At 43.3% G+C, this 25,280-nt stretch overlaps 1 long non-coding RNA gene and 3 gene segments (V, D, J or C); 1 reads left to right on the top strand and 3 right to left on the bottom strand.

Annotated features, from left to right (window-relative positions):
• Positions 1–1,781: 1,781 nt before the first annotated feature.
• On the bottom strand, positions 1,782–6,446 carry LOC119264388. Its single transcript, XR_005130997.1, has 2 exons — positions 6,351–6,446; positions 1,782–2,261 (listed from the first exon to the last, which is right to left on the bottom strand). It is a non-coding gene; the product is annotated as an uncharacterized LOC119264388 (long non-coding RNA).
• Positions 6,447–11,012: 4,566 nt separating this feature from the next.
• On the bottom strand, positions 11,013–11,677 carry LOC119264372. The segment is given in 2 exon segments: positions 11,013–11,477; positions 11,623–11,677. Coding segments are annotated over 2 exon segments (462 nt in total).
• A 269-nt stretch (positions 11,678–11,946) lies between these two features.
• On the top strand, positions 11,947–13,573 carry LOC119264325. The segment is given in 3 exon segments: positions 11,947–11,955; positions 12,240–12,348; positions 13,049–13,573. Coding segments are annotated over 3 exon segments (441 nt in total).
• A 2,624-nt stretch (positions 13,574–16,197) lies between these two features.
• Positions 16,198–19,148, bottom strand: LOC119264324. The segment is given in 3 exon segments: positions 16,198–16,422; positions 18,637–18,965; positions 19,094–19,148. Coding segments are annotated over 3 exon segments (603 nt in total).
• Between the last annotated feature and the right edge of the window lie 6,132 nt (positions 19,149–25,280).

Genomic DNA, 25,280 nt, shown 5'->3' with positions numbered 1-25,280 from the left:
AAATGATGTGGTTGGTTCTAGATTATAGCACAGTCAGGTTCACAGAACTAACAGGAGAACAGATCTAGATCTACAGGACTGCTCCCCTCATGCAAGTCAGACATTATAAAGTAGGAGACACTGGTTGGAAAGTGAATGGGAAAGTTCCTAATGCTCAACGTGGAGTCTATGTGTGGAGAAAGTCCTGCCCTTCAGTGAAAAGCTCTGATCCAGAGCGAGCAGGAAAATCCTTCTGCAGTATTTGGGCAGATGCTTTTTAGAAGGTTTATCTCAAACGAATTGTCTGGTAAAATGAATGTAATTAAAACAGTAACTGATCTCTTCTCATTCAAAGAGACAGGACGCTGGTCTTGACCGGAAATTTGTCAAGAGTGGACAGATTTTCTTATAAGGACTTTGTATCAGTGGACACTAGTGCTGTGAGTTGATCTCGAGGGAGTTTGGCTGAATGAAGCTGAACATCTGATGAAAGAGGACGATTCAGGCCTGTTCATGCAGATCTGAGTTCCACCCCACTGCTCTCTCTCTCTGTCTCTCTCTGTCTCTCTCTCTCTCTCTCTCTCTCTCTCTCTGTCTGACTGTTTACTGCTTAAAACTGCTTGTTTGAGTTCAGCTGGGTGGGCTGTGGGGGGCTGGTTTCATTTCTTCCTTTAGTGCTGATAACTGTGGGTGTGTTAGAGTAAGAATACAGCAATATGTAGCTTGTTCAGTCTCCAAGACTGGGACATTAAATATTGTTTTTTTTGGGAAAAGTATTTAAACGGCTAGACTTTTCAGTTTAGTGTGGGTGGTTATTAGTGTGAAGAGGTTCTGTCAGTTGGATGACAGTCAGATTGGAGTATAACTGACCGTACCGTATTTAAAAATGTCAACCTGAGTCTTCACTAAGAAAGTCTTGGCCTTTACCTCACTCTTTAATTAGTGCACGCCATGTCTCCTAAGACAATAAGATCTCTGAGGAAATCAGAACATTATTTGTCAATGCTCAATAGACTGGAGCAAGTTCTAAAACTATTACTGATGAGTTTGGGCTTCACTGATCCACTGTCACTCAATACAGTACAAGTCAAGTAAATTCAACACCACTGTTACTCTTTCCTTAAGCAGGCATCCAAAAAAACTGACTCCAAAACTAACATGTATAACATTCTGGAAGATAACAAAGAACCCCAGGGTAATATTTAAGGATCTGTTGCCTCTCCCACACTCACTAATATCAATGTATATTAGTCCACCATCAGGCAAGTAATGAGGTAAAATGGTCCATAGAGAAGTCTAGCACAGAGAAAGCCATTACTCTCCAGGAGGAACATTCCTGCCTGTTTAAAGTTGTTAAAATCACCTGGATGAGCCAGAACAATACTGGAATAATGACATGTGGATGGATCAGACCAAAATGTATCTTTATGCTCTAAATGAGAGATGTTGTTTAGCACAACTGAACAATGCATTCCAGCATAAGAACCTCATGCCAACTGTAGAACATGGTGGTGGCAGTATCATGATTTAGTGCTGTTTTTCTGCTACTGGACCAATTCAAAACACTTTCAAGCAGCACTGCCTGTCAAATGAAAATGTGCAGAGGCTGAAGACGACAGCATGGCTCAGGAAAACCAGAGAAAATGCAGCACAGACAGAAGGCTGGGTATAAAAAGGAAACAAAGACCAGAAACTTTGAGTCAGGGCAGCAGGTGCTGCTGCTGCTACTGACAGAAGATCTACAGAGTAAATCAGAAAATCTGGAAACAAATGTGACCCAGTCAATTGAAAAGAGGCTGGTGTCTGAAACAACAACGATCCAAAACACACTTTAATCTGGACTATGAACTACTTCATGACATGGCATGGGATGGTCCTGTAGAAGACCATGTAGTGAGGTTCTTCTGAGGGAAGTAATGGGAGTATAAACAGTGTAATAAGTGCAGTGGGGAATGAAGCTCCAGCTGATTCTCCTGGGCTCTTTATCACAGTGTACAGAGAGTAATGGTCCAGCAGGAACATGGCCAGTGAGAAACATCACAGCAGCGTTCCTGCACGCCTCCCAGCTCCACACTCCAGGATCAGTAGTGGGAGTTTTATTGATCAGTGTGGGAGGGTGGAGCTCCAGGAGGCTGCTGGGAGGGGCTGAGGTGGGCTGTGGCTCTCCTTGCTGGTCAGTCTGCCTGTCAGACTCCATGGTGGGTCACTCTGTCTCACAGCACACCAACTGCTGCTGACCACTGTGTCCATCACGTCCAGTTAGACTCTTGGGAAGTTCTGCACTGTAGGAGCACAGAACAACAGTGTAAGTCGTGTAGTGTGAAAGGTGTTGAGAGAGAAAGAGCAGCTTCACATCAGACTCCAGTGAAAGTGTTGATACTTCAGTGAAATCATGACTGAAGTAGCAGTAAAAGTACAACTGGAGTAAAAAAGTATCAGATCTAAAATCTACTCAAGCTCTGGGTTTCTCTATAGAACTCAGTCCTGAACTGTGAGTTTCAGAGCTGGACCTCCAGTTCAGGTCATTAATGTCAAAACTCCATCATAAATAAATAAATAACAGGAACAGTGATCTGCTGTAGATGTTAAATGTTGAGTGGACAGGATTAATTTGGATTTAATCACATGAAAAAGTCTAGATTGTGAGATTAGCACCTCTAAGGGGTTTGTAATGTAATGTTAGCGCTAAGCTAACGGTGCTGCACATGAGGATTTTATAACAGCTCTAATTAAATTAAACCATCCATCCATCCATCCATCCATCATCTTCCGCTTCTCCGGGGTTCAGGTCGTGGGGGCAGCATCCTGAGCAATGAAGCCCAGACCTCCCTTTCCCCAGCCACTTCCACTAGCTCCCTGGGAGGGATTCCGAGGCGCTCCCAGGCCAGCTGGGCGATATAGTCACGCCAGCGTGTCCTGGGTCTTCCCCGGGGTCTCCTCCCCTGTGGACTTGCCTGTGACACCTCCCAAGGGAGGCGTCGAGGAGGCATCCTAACAAGATGCCCGAACCACCTCAACTGGCTCCTCTCGATGTGAAGAAGCAGCGGCTCTACTCCGAGTCCCTCCCGGATGACCGAACTTCTCACCCTATCTCTAAGGGAGAGTCCAGCCACCCTGCGGAGGAAACTCATTTCGGCCGCTTGTATTCGCGATCTCGTTCTTTCGGTCATTACCCAAAGCTCATGACCATAGGTGAGGGTGGGAACGTAGATCGACCAGTAAATCGAGAGCCTTGCCTTATGGCTCAGCTCTTTCTTTACCACAACAGACCGGTAAAGAGCCTGCATCACTGCTGACCCAGCACCAATCCGCCTGTCAATCTCCCGCTCCCTTGTACCATCACTCGTGAACAAGACCCCGAGATACTTAAACTCCTCCACTTGAGGCAAGAGCTCATCCCCGACCCAGAGAGGGCTCTCCACCCTTTTCCGCGTGAGAACCATGGTCTCGGATTTAGAGGTACTGATCCTCATCCCGGCCGCTTCACACTCGGCTGCAAACCGATCCAGTGAAAGCTGAAGTTCACGGCCTGATGTCCCCAATAGGACCACATCATCTGCAAACAGCAGCGATGTGACCCTGAGGTCACCAAACCGGACACCCTCCGTCCCCTGACTGCGCCTAGAAATTCTATCCATAAAAATTATGAATAGAATCGGTGACAAAGGGCAGCCCTGACGGAGTCCAACTCTCACTGGGAAAAAGTCTGACTTACTGCCGGCCATGCGAACCAAACTCCTGCTTTGTTTGTACAGGGCCTGAATGGCTCGTAGTAAAGAGCCATGTACCCCGTACTCCCAAAGCACCTCCCACAGAATACCTCGGGGAACACAGTCGAATGCCTTCTCCAAATCCACAAAGCACATGTGGACTGGTTGGGCAAACTCCCATGAACCCTCCAGAATCCTGGAGAGGGTAAAGAGTTGGTCCAGTGTTCCACGACCAGGGCGGAACCCGCACTGCTCCTCCTGAATCCGAGGTTCGACTATGAGCCGGACTCTCTTCTCCAGTACCCCTGCATAGACCTTACCAGGGAGGCTGAGGAGTGTGATTCCCCTGTAGTTGGAACACACCCTCCGGTCCCCCTTTTTAAAAAGAGGCACCACCACCCCAGTCTGCCAATCCAGTGGCACCACCCCCGATGTCCACGCAATGTTGAAAAGGCGTGTCAGCCAAGACAGCCCCCCAACATCCAGAGCCTTGAGGAACTCGGGACGGATCTCATCCACCCCTGCAGCCCTGCCGCCAAGGAGCTTTTTAACTACCTTAGCGACTTCGGCCTCAGTAATGGACAAGCCTATTTCCGTATCCCCAGACTCTGCCTCCTCACTGGAGAACGTGTTGGTGGGATTGAGAAGGTCCTCAAAGTATTCCTTCCACCGCCCAATGACGTCTTCAGTTGAAGTCAGCAGCACACCATCTCCAATATATACAGTGCTAGTGGCACACTGCTTTCCCCTTCTGAGTCGCCTGACGGTTTGCCAGAATCTTTTCGGAGCCGACTTAAAGTCACTTTCCAAGGCCTCACCGAACTCTTCCCACACCCGGGTTTTTGCCTTGGCAACGACTGAAGCCGCAGATCGCTTGGCCTGTCGATACCTGCCAGCTGCCTCTGGTGTCCTACAGGCCAACCATGTCCGGTAGGACTCCTTCTTCCGCTTGACGGCATCTCTCACCTGGGGTGTCCACCACCGGGTTCGAGGATTACCGCCCCGACAGGCACCAACTACCTTGCGACCACAGCTACAGTCAGCTGCTTCAACAATGGAGGAGCGGAACATGGCCCATTCTGAGTCAATGTCCCCCACCTCCCTCGATATCTGGTGAAAGTTCTGACGGAGGTGTGAGTTGAAGATCAATCTGACAGGTTCTTCTGCCAGACGTTCCCAGCAAACCCTCACTATACGTTTGGGTTTGCCTGGTCTGACTGGCATCTTCCCACACCACCTGATCCAACTCACCACCAGGTGGTGATCAGTTGACAGCTCAGCTCCTCTCTTTACCCGAGTGTCCAATACACATGGCCGCAAGTCCGCTGACATGACTACAAAGTCAATCATCGAACTGCGGCCTAGGGTGTCCTGGTGCCATGTGCACTTATGGACATCCTTGTGTTCAAACATTGTGTTCGTTATGGACAAACTGTGGTTTGCACAGAAGTCCAAAAACTGAACACCACTCGGGTTCAGATCAGAGAGGCCATTCCTCCCAATCACACCCCTCCAGGTCTTACTGTCGTTGCCCACGTGAGCGTTGAAGTCCCCCAGTAGGACAATCGAGTCTCCAGGAGGAGCACTTTCAAGCACCCCTTCCAAGGACTCTATGAAGGCTGGGTATTCTGAACTGCTGTTCGGTGCATAAGCACAGACAACAGTCAGGACCCGTTCCCCAACCCGAAGGCGTAGGGAAGCTACCCTCTCGTCCACCGGGGAAAACCCCAACATACAGGCGCCGAGTCGAGGGGCTATGAGAAAGCCCACACCTGCCCGTCGCCTCTCACCATGGGCAACTCCAGAAAAGAAAAAAGTCCAGCCCCTCTCAAGGAGATTGGACCCAGAGCCCAAGCTGTGTGTTGAGGTGAGCCCGACTATATCTAGCCAGTATCTCTCAACCTCACGCACCAACTCAGGCTCCTTCCCCGCCAGTGAGGTAACGTTCCAAGTTCCAAAAGCCAGTTTCAGTAACCGAGGATCAGAACGCCAAGGCCCACGCCTTCGGACACTGCCTGATCCACAATGCACCGCACCCCTACTACTGCCCCTCCCATCGGTGGTGGGTCGATGGGAGGGGGGACTCATGTAGCTCCTTCGGGCTGGGCCCGGCCGGGCACCATGAGTGAATGCCCGGCCACCAGACGCTCACTGGCGAGCCCCTCCCCCAGGCCTGGCTCCAGAGTGGGGCCCCGGTAACCTGATCCGGGCAGGGTACACAAGTCCTGTTTTGTTGTCCTCATAGGGGTGGTTATGGATCACACTTTGTCTGGCCTGTCACCTAGGACCAGTTTGCCATGGGAGACCCTACCAGGAGCTTTTGCTCCAGACAACATAGCTCCTAGGGTCCTTCAAGCACACAAACCTCTCCACCACGATAAGGTGGTGATCCATGGAGAGGTTAAATTAAATTAAATTAAATTAAACCCTGATCTTCAAAGCTTATAACAGACATAGTTTACATGTTTTTACTCTCTGTGTTTCAGTTTTACAGAGACTTCAGTAAAGATCTGAACTTAATGTCTCAATCTGAATATTATTGGAGGAGCCTGAATTTCTGCTGAACTGAACTGGCTTTACTCAATAAATAATTTGAATGAATAAATGCATCATATAAACTATTGATTATAGTAAAGAAACTATGTTTTACAGTGAACTCACCTCTGAATATGATCTCCTACTAAAAACTGATGAGTGTGAGAGTGCAGTCTCTGTGCAGCTGGACTGAGGGGGGTTTTTGTACACCTACAAAACACTGTGGGAACACCCAGCTACCACTGATATAATGTGCACTCTGACAGTAATAATCTCCTGCATCTTCAGTCTGGACATTACTGATGGTCAGAGTGAAGTCAGATCCGGATCCACTGCCACTGAAACGAGCTGGAATTCCGGAGGCTCTGTCATCAATTGAGTAGATCAGGAGTTTAGGAGCTTCTCCAGGTTTCTGCTGATACCAGGCTAATCCCTCATTCCCAGCACTCCAGCGGTAAACTGCAGGGCTGGTTTTACAGCTGATTTGAACTGTTTCTTTTGGAAGTGAAGAAATGACAGGAGGCTGAGTCACAGTCACCTGACCACTGGAACCTGGAAACCAAAAAATAATAAATACATGTAGATTAAAACTTTAGTTTTATACATTTATTTATAAATATTAAAAACATGTAAAAACTCATTATATATATAATGTTTTAACAATACATTTGAAAGATTATACGTCCCTTGTCCAGTTGTAAAAGAGGCAAATGAGCGAGTCACCTTGAGTCCAGAGGGTGAGCGTCCAGATGAAGATGGAGACCAAAGTCATGGTTGCTGTGGGTGAAGTTTGTGGGGCAGCAGCTCTCAGTCATGAAGTGTTAAACTCACAGGACTATAAACACTAGCAGAGCACTGAAGCATGGGCTGATCATGCAAAGTGGAGCCTCTATGGAAATGGACTCACCAAACACCTCCACAATAAACACGTCTGATTATTTAGATCTGATTAAAAAGTATCAGCTCAGTTCTGTTCATTCAGTGCTAGACGTTCATTTCTAAAGCTCATCAATAGTTGATGAGTGTAGAAGAGCTCAGGGTGAACAGTGAGGAGTGACGGAGGTTTATGTACAATGACTTCACTGAAATGTAGCACTGTGGTTCTCTTTCAGTGGAGGAACCAAACTCACTGTGAAAAGAGACTTTTATTCTATTTAAACAGGAGATTCATTTAATCCCCTCATTATCAGCTGCAGATCATGATGACCAGCTGGTCTGAGGTCAGTGAGGTTCTCCTGGATGAAGACATTCACAGGTTTTAATGAGAGGTTTGAACTGTTTTCTGAGTTCTTTAGTGTGATGAATGGTGATGGTCAGTGTTGTTAGAGAGGGAGTTCAGCTGGAGATTCAGTGCAGTGCTGTGTGTTGATCTTGAGGGAGTTTGGCTGAATGAAGCTGAACATCTGGTGAAAGTGCTGCTCTATTCTGGGAGAAAGAGGACGACTCAGGCCTGTTCATGCAGATCTGAGTTCCACCCCACTGCTCTCTCTCTCTCTCTCTCTCTCTCTCTCTTTCTCTCTCTGTCTCTCTCTCTCTCTCTCTCTCTCTCTCTCTCTCTCTCTGTCTGACTGTTTACTGCTTAAAACTGCTTGTTTGTGTTCAGCTGGGTGGGCTGTGGGGGGCTGGTTTCACTTCTTCCTTTAGTGCTGCTGATAACTGTGGGTGTGTCTTGTTCTTAGTGTTTCAGACCTTTTTCAACTCATCAGGGAATCATTAAGCTCTGCATCAGGTCAGTCCGGTGTGTTAGAGGAAGAATACAGTAATATGTAGAGTGTTCAGACTCCAAGACTGGAACTGACCACCACTGTTGGTGAATCCTTGAATATAATCTATGAGAACAAAAAACAAAAAATCTTGAAAAAAAAACAGTCAACACCAAGTTCACCGAAGTAGCAGAAATATTTGGTAGGACTTCAAAAAATGGATGGAGAAAATCGCATCAGTCCACGTACAGACATATTTTAGTAACGCTATGCTGCACTAATCAGAAGAATTCTTAGAACTGAGGCTATGGATTTTGCTAATACTTCAAATCTGCTTAATCCAGGTTCTTTAACTTAAAGGGAACAAAGCTCCACCTATTATTCCAAGCAAAGATCTGGTTTGAAAGGCCTTGACCTTAAACTTCAGTCTCACCCTCAAGGTCACCCTCTTAGTTGATCTCAATGGGCCTCATTCACCAAACGTTCTTAGGTAGAAATTTCTTCTTAAACCCACTTACACAGTTTTAATGAAGATTCTGTCACCCACCAGTGTTTTATTTGGGATTTGCTCTTTGGTAAGAACAGAATCTGCACACACTCAAGAGCACAGAGGTGAGAACAGTTCTGGGCTTTAAGATCATGTCATGAATCTGAGACTTTCTCTTAGAACCTTCATCAAGAACAAATTTCAGAAAAAACTCATGGGTGAATGAGGCCCATAGACTCGAAACTGTAGCTAGGATACCTGTGATTCATCTACAAAGAGAAGGCCAAATCATGGACATGGTGATTTACTCAAATGACCCTTTAAAATGCTCTATGAATGTCAGGTCAGGATTTTGTTGGATATGGTCAGGAGGTTCAATCAATTGGACAATCAGGTTTGAGTGTGAATGTCTCTACTCTATTTAAAAGAACAGTGTATGCCATGTCTCAGCCAAAAGAGATTTCTGAGGATCTCAGAAAAACATGTCAGTGTTGATTAGACTGGAAGAAGTTCAAAACATTTTCTGATGAGTTTGTGTTCACAGATCCACTGTCAGACCAATTCAACACCACTGTTATCCTTCACTGGAGTGGTGATCCAACAGAAAATGACTCCATGACTAAGATACATAATATTCTGGTAGATCACGAAGAATCTCAGGATATGTCTGAGAATCTGCAGGCCCTCTTACACTGGGTAATGTCAGAGTTCATGAGTCCATCATCAAGCAAACACTGAAGAGGAAGAGTATGTATGGAATGATAGGATGGAGAAAGCCATTACTCTCCAAGAAGAACATTTCTGCCTGTATAAAGATTCCTGAAGACAACCTGGATGAGCCAGAAGATGACTGAAATAATGACATGTGGATGGAAAATGGATCTTTGTGGCTCAAACAAGAAATATAACATTTAATAAAACCGAACACTTCCAGCATAAGAACCACGACTGAACTTAGAAAGATGGTGGTGGGAGTATCACAGTTTGGGGCAGTTTGCTGGTATTAGACCAGGACAGCTTGCCATCATTTAATGGAGCTATGAATTCCGGAATGTATCAGTAAGTTTTATAGGAGAATGTTAGGACATTAATCCATGAACTGAAGCTCAACAGAAGGTGGTCCTGCAGAAAGACAATGACCCTAAAAACACCAGTTAGTCTATAAAGAACGACTGATGCAGAAGAAATGTTGGAACGACTTGGTCAAAGTCCAGACCTTAATCCAATGGAAATGGTGAGGCAGAACCTGATGTGTGGCATTCATACCAACAAAGTACAGCTGAAACAGTTCTGGAGGAACAGGCCAAGATCCCTCCAAGTCAATGTGTTGGGCTGATCAACACTTACAGAAACTATTTGTTTGAAATAATCTGATCATATTTTTTTGGTCACATGTATGAAGAAATGAAGGGGATCAAAAATGTTCAACACAGGCAGAAGCAAGACAGACAGAAGGTCAGGAATGGAAAGAAGGCAAGGACTAGAAGCTTTGAGTCAGGGCAGGTGTCAAGCCTTCTGGTGAAGACGCCTCCCCTACCTGTTCCTTTTTACTCAGATCACTTGAGTCCTTGAATGGCCCAGAGGACTCCAACTCCCATGAATCAGTGGGAGACCAAGTGACTCCTACTCTAAAGCCATCAACCAGTGAACATTCACTTCAGCGTTCAGCCTCACTGGAATTCTAAACCATCACCCCTGTTTTTATTACAGCTCGTTAGTCAGTATATAAAGCCGGGCTTTAGCGTAGAACTTTGTGAAGTATTGCCAACCTTTTTCTTTGTCCACTGAGAGTTCTCTGTTTGTCAGTTATTTCGTGTATGACCTGTTTTTTGTATGTCTGACCTGCCCTTGCTGGTTTGTTCGCTGGATCCTGTGTGACATGTTGGTTTTTGAAGACTGATTTTTGGCTACTCTCTGGATGTCCTGTTTGTTTTGGTTTTTTGCTCACTGGTTCTGACCCTCGCCTGTTCTGACTATGCCCTCTGTACATCCATCAAAACCTCAAGTAAACTTCAACCTTGTTCTTTTATCTGCGAGCGTCTGATCTGTGTTGACATCCTAAGAGCAGGAGGTGCTACTGTTGCTCCAGACAAAAGTTCTACAGGGTAAATATCAATAAAGTCTGGAAACAAATGTGAACTCTTCAGTAAAGAAACTAGAAAGTATATTAATATTAAAGAATATTAATGTCAAAACTCAGTCATAAATAAATAAATAACAGGAACAGTGATCTGCTGTAGATGAGAAAATGTTGAGTGTACAGGATTAATTTGAATTAAATCTTGTGAAAGGTCTAGATTGTGAGATTAGCACCTCTAATGGGTTCGTAATGTAATGTTAGTGCTAAGCTAACGGTGCTGCACATAAAGATTTTATAACAGCTCTAATTAAATTAAACCCTGATCTTCAAAGCTTATAACAGACAGAGTTTACATGTTTTTACTGTCTGTGTTTCAGTTTTACAGAAACATCAGTAAAGATCTGAACTTACTGGCTAAATCTGAATATTATTGAAGAGCCTGAATTTCTGCTGAACTGAACTGGCTTTAATCAATAAATAACTTGAATGAACAAATGCATCATATAAAGTATTGATTATAGTAAATAAACTATGTTTTACAGTGAACTCACCTCTGAATATGATCTCCTACTAAAAACTGATGAGTGTGAGAGTGAAGTCTCTGTGCAGCTGGACTGAGGGGGGTTTTTGTACACCTACTAAACACTGTGGGAACAGGTTTGTGCTACTGATATAATGAAAACTCTGACAGTAATAATCTCCTGCATCTTCAGTCTGGACATTACTGATGGTCAGAGTGAAGTCAGATCCAGATCCACTGCCACTGAAACGAGCTGGAACACCTGACTGTCTACTGGTAGCAGCATAGATCAGGAGTTTAGGAGCTTCTCCAGGTTTTTGCTGATACCAGGCTAAACAGTCATTTGACCCATCACAATAATCAGCAACAGCGCTGCTGAACTTACAGCTGATGGTAACTGAGTCTCCTGGAGAAACAGTTTTCACTGCAGGAGTCTGAGTCACAGTCACCTGATCACTGGATCCTGAGAAAATAAAAGAAAGAAAAAATAAATAAATTAGATTCAAGTGATAAAAATGAAGGGAAAACTACACAGAGCATGAAATGTAACTAAATATACTTAAAACAGGACAGAAATTAATTTACACAAAGGTAAATGAGTGAGTGACCTTGAGTCCAGAGGGTGAGCGTCCAGATGAAGATGGAGACCAAAGTCATGGTTGCTGTGGGTGAAGTTTGTGGGGCAGCAGCTCTCTGTCATGAAGTGTTAAACTCACAGGACTATAAACACTAGCAGAGCACTGAAGCGTGGGCTGATCATGCAAAGTGGAGCCTCTATTAGAAGTGAAATATTCCGTTTAATGTCCAGCAGAGGGCGCTCTCTTATTGTGCAGTTCTAACTGTCTCTGCCTTTCATTTGAGGGTCTCTGCAGCTACGACTGCCACCCAGTCTGTGTGGATCAGGGCTGGAGGACTTTCTGCTGGAGGAAACAATGAAAACAGTAAGAACCTTTTCATCTAAAACTTTTAGAAGAACTTTTATCTAGAACATTTTCTACCTATTTAAAACTGTATATTTAGTCTTTAGGAAGTTCAGTTTGTCTGCTGTGTAAATTCTAAAGAGCCAAGCGCGTCCTCAGTTTAGATATTTCACTGCTTATAAAATAATCCTTGTTGGGAATAAAAGGCAGAACGTGTGCAGATCTACAGTGTGTAATTTAGTCCATTATTAGATGATTGTAGAACCCATTAATATTGTATTATAGGTCAGAAATAGTGCGTGTAGAGGCTGAAGAGAGTGGCGTGTTTAGAGCAGGAGGTTTTTGTACAGCCAGTAAACCAGTTTGTATCACTGTGGTACACTTTTGGTGGAGGAACCAAACTGTCAGTTGGAAGTAAGTCCACTTTTCCTCCTTATTCAAAAGGAATCTTTTATTAAAATGATTATGGATCAACAGTACAGACGTACTTGATGTTCTTCTAAATCAGTTCTGATCCAAATTTGAATGTATTTCATTAGAACTTGGCTGAAGTGTGGCGAGCGTGGAGCTTTAGGCTTTACCACAAGCTCCTGTTTCTGAACTGGATTTCTTTTCTTTAAAACACTAATATTTCCTAAAGGTTTCCTGTGAAGTGTTCAGTAATGACATTTCTTTAAAAAGATCAGATGTAGAGCTGGATTGTAGTGTCAGTGTTGGGCTCCATTACAGCAGTTCTGTCTCCATCTGGAAGCCACAATGTGGAGGTTATTATGAGCGGCGTTTTCTGCTCTAAAGCTTTGAAGCCATAGTACATGGAGACTGCAGCTCCATTTATTTAGGGATTATTTATTGTTTGGAGGAAATAAAATCATGTTCCATTTCAAATTTCCCATCACAGGATGTGCAGAATGTCCGAGTTTTACTGAGTGAAATTCAGTCATATTTTCTAATGAAAATGGAAATGAAGTGCAGCTATGAATGTGATTGGAAATATGAGTTTGTGTGTGAAACGGTTGAGTTTAAGGTTGTAATTAGAGTTTGGTTTTTAATGCATCACTGAACTCAGTTGTGCTCTGTTAGAAATAAGGGAAATGAAACTGTGTGTGTGTTCTAGGTGTGGCCGCGCCCACCCTCACGGTCCTGCCCCCCTCCAGCGTGGAGCTGCAGCAGGGGAAGGCCACACTCGTGTGTTTGGCCAACAAGGGCTTCCCCTCAGACTGGAGGCTGAGCTGGAAGGTGGACGGGAGCAGCTGGAGCTCGGGGGTTAGCCAGAGCCCCGGGCTTCTGCAGAAGGACGATGGCCTCTACAGCTGGAGCAGCACCCTGACCCTCCAGGAGGACCAGTGGCTAAAGAAGACAGTGACCTGTGAGGCCACCAAGGACTCCCAGACTCCTGTCAGCCAAACCCTGAGGAGAGAGCAATGCACTGGGCAGTGAGCGTCCACGCGTGTGTTGGAGCTGCTAGAGCTCCTCTTGCTCTTCAGTGAGCTCAATCATGGCTCTGCTTAATGCTCTGATCTTCATCTCATCACTTCATCATCACAATAAAGATCTTCAGTATTAATATCTACAGTCTTTCATTGTTTATTGTTTTATTTTCTTTATACTAAACCAGCAACAATAAACATTTAAACATTTCTTTGATGTTTAATTTACTGGAAATATGTTTGTTCATTTCTTTAATAAATAAAGCATTTGGTTTAGCAGAACTGCAGCGTTTCATCTTTTATATTGTGATTTTGGAAGATCTATCAGAGTAAAAATCATGAAGAGACACAGTTATTAAGGTCATAAATTTATTTGTAGTTTTTTTATTTCCAATGTCAGAGATTCAAAAATGATCAAACAAACAAAAAAAATATAATAAGACAATATTTTTATATTGGGTAAAATAAGATCTCTAGATTCAGAAATTAATTGTTTTTAACCAATCATATTAAATGTTAACAGTTCATAAAATGTTCCATTTCTATAAAAAGGAAAAATAATCAAACAAATAAACAATCAGATAAATAAATAAATAAACAGCTCCACTTTACGTCTCTTCACTATAATCACATTATTATTAAATCCTCCTTCATTTTTGTCTGAATGTAATGTTTCTGATTCAGAGACTCTAAAGACCTGCAGAATCTACCAGCAGCGTTCATTAACCTGAACACACTGATCCCTCACACTGTTTCCCACACAATCAGACATTTACTCGTTCCGTTTATTTAGGTTCTTTATGTGTTATGAATTTCTTAAAGTGAGTGTCTGTGATGACGGGTTAAAATCCCAGCATCCTCTCAGGCCTGCTTTCTTAGAACACCTGAAATTTCTCCGTCTCTATTAAAGTTTATGTTATTATATTATAGAGAATCTGTTTTACACACGAATGTGACGGATATTTTCTCTTACATGTTTGTTTAAATTCTCACGATTCAAAGTGTTTCTCACAGTGTTTTAACAGCGTTTGTCTGAACTTAAAGCCTATGGGTCTCCTGTAGATTACATACCATGTCTCTGCTGTTGACATGAATTGACCGGGATTTAAGCTGAAAACACATTTTGGTCTTTAAAACTGACAAATTACTTCAGTTTAGTGTAAAAGTCTGAAGTGTGCAGTCAGTGGTGGACAAAGCAGTGTAGACTGCTGTGAGAGCAGATTACTATGAGTGGCTCAGTCATATTTAATTCAATAACTGCAGGGATTCCAGTGCAACCTGGTTGAGCTATTCTAAGGTTATAGAATTGTGTAATAAAACTTTGGGCCTGCCGGTGGTCCTGGCCGGTGGTCCTGGCCGTTTAAGGGGTCAACTTTCACCTCAGTGCAGTAGAACATTCCCATTTAAGTCTATGAAATCCTCTGACACTTCCCTAAATCACTGGTTTCCACCTAAATGAGACGGACGAGATTTTATGGAATAACACTTTTAGTCCTGATCAAACCAGCCAGCTGAATGTGTAACAGTATTAGACAGAAAGAGCTTGAAGTCCCCACCAGTTCTTAAAGCTCACTCCTGTTAACACAGGACAGATGGAGTTGTTATGCAGTCACCTGCTACCAGTCAGTCAGTACCTATTATCTGACCCCTGCCCACCATGTGGACGTTCATTCAGAATGTTCTGTCTTCTGTTTGGGTCTTTGAGCTTCTGAATGGCTGGTTTATGATTCCTCTGGTTGTCTTCATCCATCTTGTAGCTGGTCGTTCTCCTCGTCTTTTACCCTCAACTGTCCTACAGTTAAATGTTCTCTTTCCACTGAACTGTTCTTCTCAGAAAGTGTTTAAACTGTGATCTTCAGTTTGGGTATCTGGGCTGTGAGAAGGGAGGTGAGGCTTCATTTGGTTGAGGATCCATTTTCTTTACTGACCATGTTTCTATCAAAAGTCTTGACCAGCACCAAAGTTCAAAGGCATCTGTACTTTTTCTGTGCCTGTGTCTGTCTTGGTGCCGTCTAAATCAAACTCCTCTTCCAGATCTCCAAGCCCTCTAGACCTGTGGCCCCCTGTCTCACTGGATTCATCACACAGCCTGACATAAATCAGTGAAACTGAACTTGAATGTAAGGAGAGGGGTCTGATACTGAAGCCCATACTTCTCTAGGACTTCCAAAACTACTTCTTCTCAGTGACTCCATGTTGTTAGAGAGGGAGTTCAGCTGGAGATTCAGTGCAGTGCTGTGTGTTGATCTTGAGGGAGTTTGGCTGAATGAAGCTGAACATCTGGTGAAAGTGCTGCTCTATTCTGGGAGAAAGAGGACGACTCAGGCCTGTTCATGCAGATCTGAGTTCCACCCCACTGCTCTCTCTCTCTCTCTCTCTCTCTCTCTCTCTCTCTCTCTCTCTGTCTCTCTCTCCTTCTCTCTCTCTCTCTTTCTCTCTCTCTCTCTCTGTCTGACTGTTTCCTGCTTAAAACTGCTTGTTTGTGGTCAGCTGGGTGGGCTGTGGGGGGCTGGTTTCACTTCTTCCTTTAGTGCTGCTGATGACCATCAGTGTGTCAGTCAAATAATAACCTGTTTTATTTCTAAAGCACCTTTATTAAACTCAAAGCAGGTAACAGTGAAACAGAACGAGTGCAGAAACAAACAGAAAGAGCTCTAACATACAGGAGAAGAGCATCAGCTCCATCTGAATGAACATGTAAAGGGAGGTAAAGCACTGAGTGAACAGGGGGGTTTGAGTTGTGTGTTAAAGACAGAGATAGAGGGGAGTTCCAGAGGTTTGGAGCTGTTCCACTAAATTCTCTCCCACTGACTGAGGACAGTCGGATTCACTCTAATCAGACCAGCTCCAGAAGACCTGAGTGTCCCAGCTGGCGTGTAGAGATGGAGGAGGTTAGTAAGGTATGAAGGTCAAGGCCATGTATGTCTGTGAAGGTCATGAGCAGCAGCCTGTATTGACCACACAAAGGGGCAGATAAGCAGTGCAGGTTATGGAGAGCAGGTGTGATGAGGGCAGAGTGCTTAGTGTGAGTGAGGACTCCAGCTGCTGAGTTCTGAACAGACTGGTATTTAGGGAGGAGTTTAACTGGGAGTCCACTAAGAAGGTCATTACAGTAATGAAGGTGGAACTGATAAAGATCTAATCTACATTTCTGCAGCACTGCTGATAATCATGGGGCGGAGTCTGGAGATATGAGGAAGGTGGTAGAAGACAGTCTGGATCAGTGAGATAATATGGGATTCAGAAGTGAGTGAGGAATCAAATATGACACCATGATTATGATCAGATTGTGAGGGTTTTATCTAAACTCATCAATATCAACATACTTTCAGAGAGGGAGGTGATACAAGTATTAGGGTAATAATTAGAACATCAGTTTTATTTGTGTTGAATTTAAGTAAATTAGAGCTTAACCAAATCTTACCATCACAGATACAGGTAGTTAGAAAGGGAGTTAATATAGATTTGGATATCAGAAATGTAGCAATGAACACATAATTCATGAATTTGACTATTGGACAGCATATAAACTATGAAAACAGGGGGGCCCATAACAGAACCCTGGGGAACACCCGGAGCATCAGGAGCAGTGGGGGATTTGTGTTGCTGTTTAGTGAAGAGCAGAGATGAATATTAACTAGTTATATTTCCTCAACAGTTCCATGTACTAAAATACAGGTGATTTGTTTTCTCCTGACTGTTTTCAAATTATAATACTTTAATTTCCACTCAAGTAGAGTAATCTACTTTTTACTGAGTTATTCATATTTACTTCATGATTTATGTGTTAAATTCCATTTTATCTCATTGGTGATCTCTGTACTGCTTTGTGATCGGTTACATCTCTTTGAAGTCAGAGTCCATGGTGGGTCACTCTGTCTAACAGCACATCACCTGCTACTGACCACTGTTTCCATCAGGTCCAGTTAGACTCTTGGGAAGTTCTTCACTGTAGGAACACAGAACAACAGTGTAAGTCGTGTAGTGTGAAAGGTGTTGAGAGAGAAAGAGCAGCTTCAAATCAGACTCCAGTGAAAGTGTTGATACTTCAGGGAAATAATGACTAAAGTAGTGTGAAAAGTACAATTTTAGACATTATTTTCTCCAAAAGTTCCCAGAAAGGTGTTACTAAAGAAACTTCTTATGCATTTTGTGGTAAAATAAAATGCTAATGCCCCAAAATGAGAGGTGTGAGCAGCAGCAGACCAGCCCAATAATGATTAATGCAGAAACCCTCTACATCACTCTGTGAGAGGGTTTAGTTTATCTTATCAACAGCTGTGGCGATGCTAGTGCCCATAAGGGGTTTGTAATGTTATGGTAGCACCAAGCTAACAGTGGTGCATGTTAATATTATATGGAAAATCTTCCTTAAACAGACCCTCCAAGCTTATAACAGACATTCTGTCTACATATTTTAACTGTGTTTCTGTTTTACAGGGACTTCTTCAGTAAAGATCTGACCTGAACCTGTATCTCTGTAATGTTATTGGAGGAGCCTGTTATCACTTCTGTTCAGTTTCAGTGACGTAGTTTCCTGTTCCAGACCTACAGTGATGGTATTTTTATCATTCCTATAACTAACTTTGATTATTTGATTAAAAAAGGAATTTGTAGTTTTAAATAAATTCTATATTTTGAATAAAATAAATATAAATTGTTCATTATTTTGCTATTTTGGAAAGGCTTTTGACTGCATTTGACCTACACAAGCAGAGAATACATGAATTTCAGTAACTGATGTTTACAGTGACAGTTTATGTGTATAAAAATTAAAATCTTTTAAACCTGAATGTTTTTTAAAAGAATACAGTTTTTTAACTGTATCTTGGCTGACCAGCTGGACAGATAATAATTCTATTACAAATTCCTCCGATTTACATGTAACTGCTTAGTACTCACCCTGTAAAGATCATCTCCTAATAAAAGCTGAGGAGTCTGAGTTTGTTGAAGGACTTCTTCAGGGACTCCCTCTTTCTCAGGACTGAGAGAAACATCCATTTCATAATCTGTCCAGATCCTTATAATAAACTTTAGAATAAATGAGACTGGAGCTGAACTCTAGAGCTAGTTCCAGACCTGTGGAGATCAGGAAATAAACCCCTAAAATCACAAAGCATTTCCAGTCTAATGAACAGAAGAACAAACTCCATCTAAAGTCCTGATTTCCACAGAGTGTGTTATTGTGTGTGTCCATCCTCCCCCTCAGCACCTGCAGTAGAGTCCAGAGTGCAGTCTCTGTGCAGCTGGACTGAGGGGGTTTTTGTACACCTACTAAACACTGTGGGAACACGTAGCTACCACTGATCTCATGTAAACTCTGACAGTAATAATCTCCTGCATCTTCAGTCTGGACATTACTGATGGTCAGAGTGAAGTCAGATCCAGATCCACTGCCACTGAAACGAGCTGGAACACCATCATCAAGTGTGTCTGCTGAATAGATCAGAAGTTTAGGAGCTTCTCCAGGTTTCTGCTGATACCAGGATAAAGCAACATCAGCATACACGGCAGGGCTGGTTCTACAGCTGATGGTAACTGAGTCTCCTGGAGAAACAGTTTTCACTGCAGGAGTCTGAGTCACAGTTATCTGACCACTGGATCCTGAAAAAGTAAAAGAAAAAAAAAGGATGAAAACATTGAAAGAAATATTGTATGAAACGTAAAATACAACACAATGTACATCAAACAGGACAGAAATTAATTTACACAAAGATAAATGAGTGAGTGACCTTGAGTCCAGAGGGTGAGCGTCCAGATGAAGATGGAGACCAAAGTCATGGTTGCTGTGGGTGAAGTTTGTGGGGCAGCAGCTCTCAGTCATGAAGTGTTAAACTCACAGGACTATAAACACCAGCAGAGCACTGAAGCGTGGGCTGATCATGCAAAGTGGAGCCTCTATGGAAATGGACTCACCAAACACCTCCATAATAAACACGTCTGATTATTTAGATCTGATTAAAAAGTATCAGCTCAGTTCTGTTCATTCAGTGTTAGACGTTCATCTCTAAAGCTCATCAATAGTTGATGAGTGTAGAAGAGCTCAGGGTGAACAGTGAGGAGTGATGGAGGTTTATGTACAATGACTTCACTGAAATGTAGCACTGTGGTTCTCTTTCAGTGGAGGAACCAAACTCACTGTGAAAAGAGACTTTTATTCTATTTAAACAGGAGATTCATTTAATCCCCTCATTATCAGCTGCAGATCATGATGACCAGCTGGTCTGAGGTCAGTGAGATTCTCCTGGATGAAGACATTCACAGGTTTTTTTTTTTTTTTTTTTTTTTTTTTTTTTTTTTTTTTTTTTTTTTTTTTAACAACCTGTCATATCTGGCCATTTTTGCAATCGGAATGGTAATCCGAATGTACTGATGTACCAAACATATTTGTTTTCACAAGAAAAAGCTCTATAGGTTACTAAAGCCTATTCTTGTTAAAGTTTTTATTTTATTTGTTTGGCCAGGCCTGACAGGCAATAAAAAAGAGGACAGGAAAGAAAGAGAAGAAGGGAGGAGAGAGAAAAAAAAAAAAATAATAATAATAATAATAATAAATCATAATAATGATAATTAAGTAAGTAAATAAATAAATAGAAAAAAAAAAAAATAATAATAATAAAAAAGAGAGAAAAAACAAATAAAATAAGTAAATAAACAGACAACTAAATAAAAATAAATAGATAAATAAGTAAGTTAAAAAAAAAAAAAAAAAAAAAAAAAAAAAAAAAAAAAAAAAAGGGGAGGGGAAAAAAACAATTATACAGATATACATACATATACATATTCACATATACATATACATATATACACCCAGACATAATTCTACTATTTGCTGCTACATACATACACATGTTTACATATCTATACATATGCCTCTATACATATACACCCACCCACCACACACAATTCTACTGTTTGCAACAATGTGTATATGTGTGTATATGCGTTCACGTGTCATGTGTCATGGAATGTGCTCAGCAATGAGGGCAAGAAGCCGCAACCATGCCCCCGTGGTCCAGAGACAGATAGGGAAGGACCCGGGGGACCCGGACCATCCACAGCCCATTAGGAACTCAGGAGACCTGAGGCCACACGCTCCGACGGCCACCGCGTGCACGCCCCAGAGGACGAAGAATGGAGGCCCCAGACAGAGCGCCCACAGACAAAGGGCAAGTGACCGGAGAGCCAGAGGCAATGAGCAGCCCACCCCCCCCGGCAGGCCAACATCCCCAGCATGAGCCGAGCATGCGGCCCCCGAGGGCCCAGGCGCCCGAGACCGGCCGACCCCCGGCAGGACCCCCCCCCCCCATGCCAGAAAGGCCCAAACCACCCTCAGGACACAACCGCCAAGGGAGCAGGGCAGGGACCACGCCACGATGTCCAGTCATGCACCCAGGGACCCACAGGGCACCCATACCCCGGGTGTGGGGCGGAGTCGGCAAGCAGCGGGGAGCGGTGGGGAGGGGTAACTCCTGCCCACCACCATGTACCACAGATGTCCAGGCTCAGCAAGTCATAGACCCAGGCCCAGCTGTCCACACACACATGTTCACATGCACCCACACACACCCACACCCACACTCGCACACACCAGTCACCCACTCATGCATACACACGGAACATACATGGACTCACAGTATCGGCGGGCGGACACCAGCACGGGTCAGCGGTAACCCAGGGAGGCAGCCACCCCGGCCCCGAATGACCGGCCGGTCTCCCCACCAGGCAGGGTGCACCAAACCGGTGTGAGAGGACCTGCCCACCCCCCCCCCCCACACACTCAATATGTGTGTGAAATGAAAAGAATGTGTGTGAGCTACAGTGCAATTAAAATTGGAGGGACAGAGGCAATGTAGTACTGAATAACAGCACACTGCCACGCTGCCCCCCAAGGCCCTCAATGTCTAATGTGTAAATAAAATTGAGGGGCAGGTAGCAGTGAGCAGATAAGTGAGGTCACATCAGCAGCGCCACCCACCATCCACTGAGTGACACCTGCCCCCCAAAGCCCTGTGTGTACTGTACTGTGTCATGAAATGTGTCATTGTAAGGGGGGAAAAAAAGGGGAGGAGTGGGACATCACGCATCACAGCGAGCAGAGCCAGGTAGGTGGCCCTACTCACTGTAGCATGGGCCCCCCTCCCCCAGAACCCCCATGTGTAGTGTGATGTTTGACTGAGTGGGAGGAGGGGAAGGGTCAGGATAAGAAAGACCGAGAGGCAGAGAACTACCCCTCGGAGGAAGAGAGCCAGCTGGCGCTAGCTCACTAGGCACCCCGGTTTCCTACACCCGGCCGCGGCGCAGGGAAGGCCGGCCCAGGGCCCGAAGCGGCCAAGCCCCCAGGACACCACCGCGCTCCAGGCCGGCGCCCGCCCACACAGCTGACACAGCACAAAACATACACACCCACACGCACACAAGAGACAACAATTATCACACATACACATACTCACGGTTACAATACACATACTCACGATTACAATACAAACACACACACATACATACCAACACAAACACACTCACCCGCACAAACTTCACACACACCCATATATACGCAAACACAGTGGTCCTGGGTCCAGAACCAACCAGCCCTATGTGGTTGTCCCCCTACTTGAGTGCCCCACCCCTCCTCCCGGGAGGCATCAAGAATCCTGGAATGCCAGACAGACACCCCGGCGCGCCCCAGACCCCCATCACCCGGCGGTGCGCCCAGGGGGGCACAGACCCCTCCAGCGCAGGGAGGAGCCCAAACGGGGGACGGGCGACCCCAGGCGCCAAGGCCCCAGATCCCACACCCCGGCCCACACAGAGGAGGCCAGCCCCCCGGACGGGGCCAGCACCCACCCCCACGGGTCCCCAGGTCCCCACCCCAAGACCGTGAGCGCACACATCCAGGCCCCCCACCATCAACAACAGGGCCCGCACACAGAAACCGCAGAGCGTCAGCCCCCATCTCCAGTCCAAGAGCCATCAGACATCCAAATCCCCCAGCCCACCCCCAGCCACCTGCTGGGTACACCACAAGACAAGACTACAGCCGGTTACCCCCATCACGTGATGGAGCTGATCAGTGGGGACCAGAGGGATTCAAATGTAGTCAATTGATTTTTAGTGGTAGCAGACATTCTTTCCAGACTAATGTGGTCTAGAAGTAGGTTTCTGTAGTGAGTTATACATAAATCATTTTTTGATTTCCACTTCATGAGGATAGTTTTCTTGGCGATGCATAAGGCAGTAAGAACTATAGGTGATATATTCGTTTCTATGTTTAATTCACTTATATCACCTAAAATGCACAGTTTTGGTGAGGCTTGGATATCACAATGGAACCATGTGGATAAGTCTTCACATATTGTCTGCCAAAATCTCTGAACTGGCATGCAAGACCATATAGCATGCATATAATTTTCAATATAATTACCTGTGCAGTTAGTGCATATATTTGTTTCTCTGAGGCCCATTTGGAACATTCTGTGCCCTGTATAATGTATTCTATGGAGAGTTTTGTATTGTATAAGTTGTAAATTTGGATTTTTAGTCATTTTAAAAGTATTTAGACATATCTGTGTCCAGAAATTTTCATCCGGGATGATGGAAAGATCTCTCTCCCATTTTGTAATTGGAAGGGATATTGAATCATTAATTTTTAATAATAATTTGTATATTTTTGATAACAGTTTAGGGGTATAGAGGTTTAGAAAGTCTGTTATCCACACAGGGATTTCTAGATTTAGATTACTTAGATTAAATCTTGCCTGTATGATGGACCTCAATTGGTGATATTCCAGAAATTTGCTACTGCTAATTTCATATTTTAAAATAAGATCTTCAAATGAAATAAAGGTCCCATCATGAATAACATGTTCTAAATTATTTATTCCTTTTTCTTGCCATTCTGAAAAATTCAGTACTGTCTTTTTCCGACATATATCGGGATTGTTCCAAATGGGTGTTAATTTACAAGGGATTAGTGAAGACTTAGCCATCTTTAAGAATTCCCACCAGGCTATCAGGGTGGTGCTTATTGTAAGGCTTTTAAAGCAATTGTAATGTTTAATGCTGGAGCTAATGAGAGGTAAGTCAGATATTTTCAATTTCCCACAGAGTGTTTGTTCCAGATCCAGCCATGGGCTGTCTGAGCGGTTTGATTTCATCCACCTTGAAACATACTGTAGTCTATTGGCTAAAAAATAGTGATAAAAATTTGGTAGTTCTAGACCACCGCTGCATTTTAGCTTTTGTAAAGTCTTCAAGCTTATTCTAGATGTTTTACTTTTCCATAAAAATTTAGAAATATATGAGTCTAGCGACTTAAACCAAGCAATAGAAGGTTTATTAGGGATCATTAAGAACAGATAATTTACTTTAGGCAGAATCATCATTTTTATTGTGGCAACTCTCCCCATGAGAGATATAGGTAGAGAGTTCCAACGTGTGAGATCGTCCTCTATTGTTTTTAGTAAAGGAATATGGTTCAGTCGTACCAGATCTAACAGCCTGGGAGAAAAATTTATACCTAGATATCTAATGTTGCCCGACTGTAGTGATGTAGGTATGATGTTCTGAAATTTACAATTCAGAGGCAAAACTGTTGATTTACTCCAATTAATGGAGTAATCTGATACAGATGAGAACTTATCTATAAGTGTGATTGTCTTTAGAAGAGCGGTTTGTGAGTTCCCGAGGAAAAGTAATACATCATCAGCATAAAGGCTTATTTTATGGTCTGTATTTTCTGTTTGGATTCCTTTGATGTTTACATTCTGTCTGATTTTTGCTGCTAGTGGCTCAATGAAGATGATAAACATTGAGGGAGAGAGTGGGCAACCTTGTCTAGTTCCCCTCTGCAGACTGAAGCTTTGTGAAATAAGATCATTTGTCCTAACCCGTGCATTTGGAGAGCTGTATAATGTTTCGATCCAGTTTATAAAGGATGGGCCAAATCCAAATTTATGTAGAACTGCTAACAAAAATTTCCAATTTACCCTGTCGAATGCTTTCTCTGCATCTAAAGAGACTACTATTTTTTCTAATTTGTTAATGGAACAGTAATCTATTATATTTATTAGTCGGCGTGTGTTATCGGCTGAGTGCCGGCCCTTGATAAAACCTGTTTGGTCCGAATGTATAATATATGGAGTGATTTTTTCTAATCTTCTTGCGAGAACTTTGCAAATAATTTTAAGGTCTACATTAATAAGAGAGATTGGGCGATAGCTAGATGGAAGTGTTGGGTCTTTGCCTGGTTTAAGAAGCAGGCTAATGTTGGCAGAGTTCATGTTTGGGGAGATTGTGTGGTTATTCTTGATTTGAGTCACCATTCTGAAAAAAGTAGGTTCTAACACAGGCCAAAATTCTTTATAGAATTCTGCTGGGAACCCGTCTGGGCCTGGGGCTTTATTATTTGGAAGGTGCTGTATTGCCTTATAGAATTCAGATGATGAAAACGGTGAATCAAGAGTTGTAATCTGATCCTCATTTAATTTAGGTAGATTTATATCATTAAGAAATTCTTCAATTTCAGCATCAGATGGATTAATCTGTGATGAGTATAAGGCTTCATAAAAGTCTTTAAAGGAGTTATTTATTTGTTGTGGGTCATGAGTAATATTACCGACCGAGTCTTTAATAGAGTGAATAGCTGTTTTTTCTTTATTCAGTTTTAACTGATTGGCCAGGAATTTTCCAGATTTATTTCCATGTTCAAAGTTTTCCAGACGCAACCTCTGCAACATAAATTGTGTCTTCTTATCAAGTATTTCATTTAATTCCAATTTAAGTTTCCTCAGGCTGTTAATTATATTTTCTTGTGGTGATGCAGCATAGGCATTTTCTAAAGATTTAATTTTCTGTTCCAATTCTAATATAAGTGTTTTTTCTTTATTTTTCTTATGTGCGCAGTAAGAAATTATTTTACCC

The sequence above is a fragment of the Pygocentrus nattereri genome, chromosome 11 (assembly GCF_015220715.1).
Source record: "Pygocentrus nattereri isolate fPygNat1 chromosome 11, fPygNat1.pri, whole genome shotgun sequence".
In the NCBI taxonomy this organism is placed as follows: domain Eukaryota; kingdom Metazoa; phylum Chordata; class Actinopteri; order Characiformes; family Serrasalmidae; genus Pygocentrus; species Pygocentrus nattereri.
The sequence above is the reverse complement of the archived record's forward strand: the minus strand, read 5'-3'. Positions and strand labels throughout refer to the sequence as shown.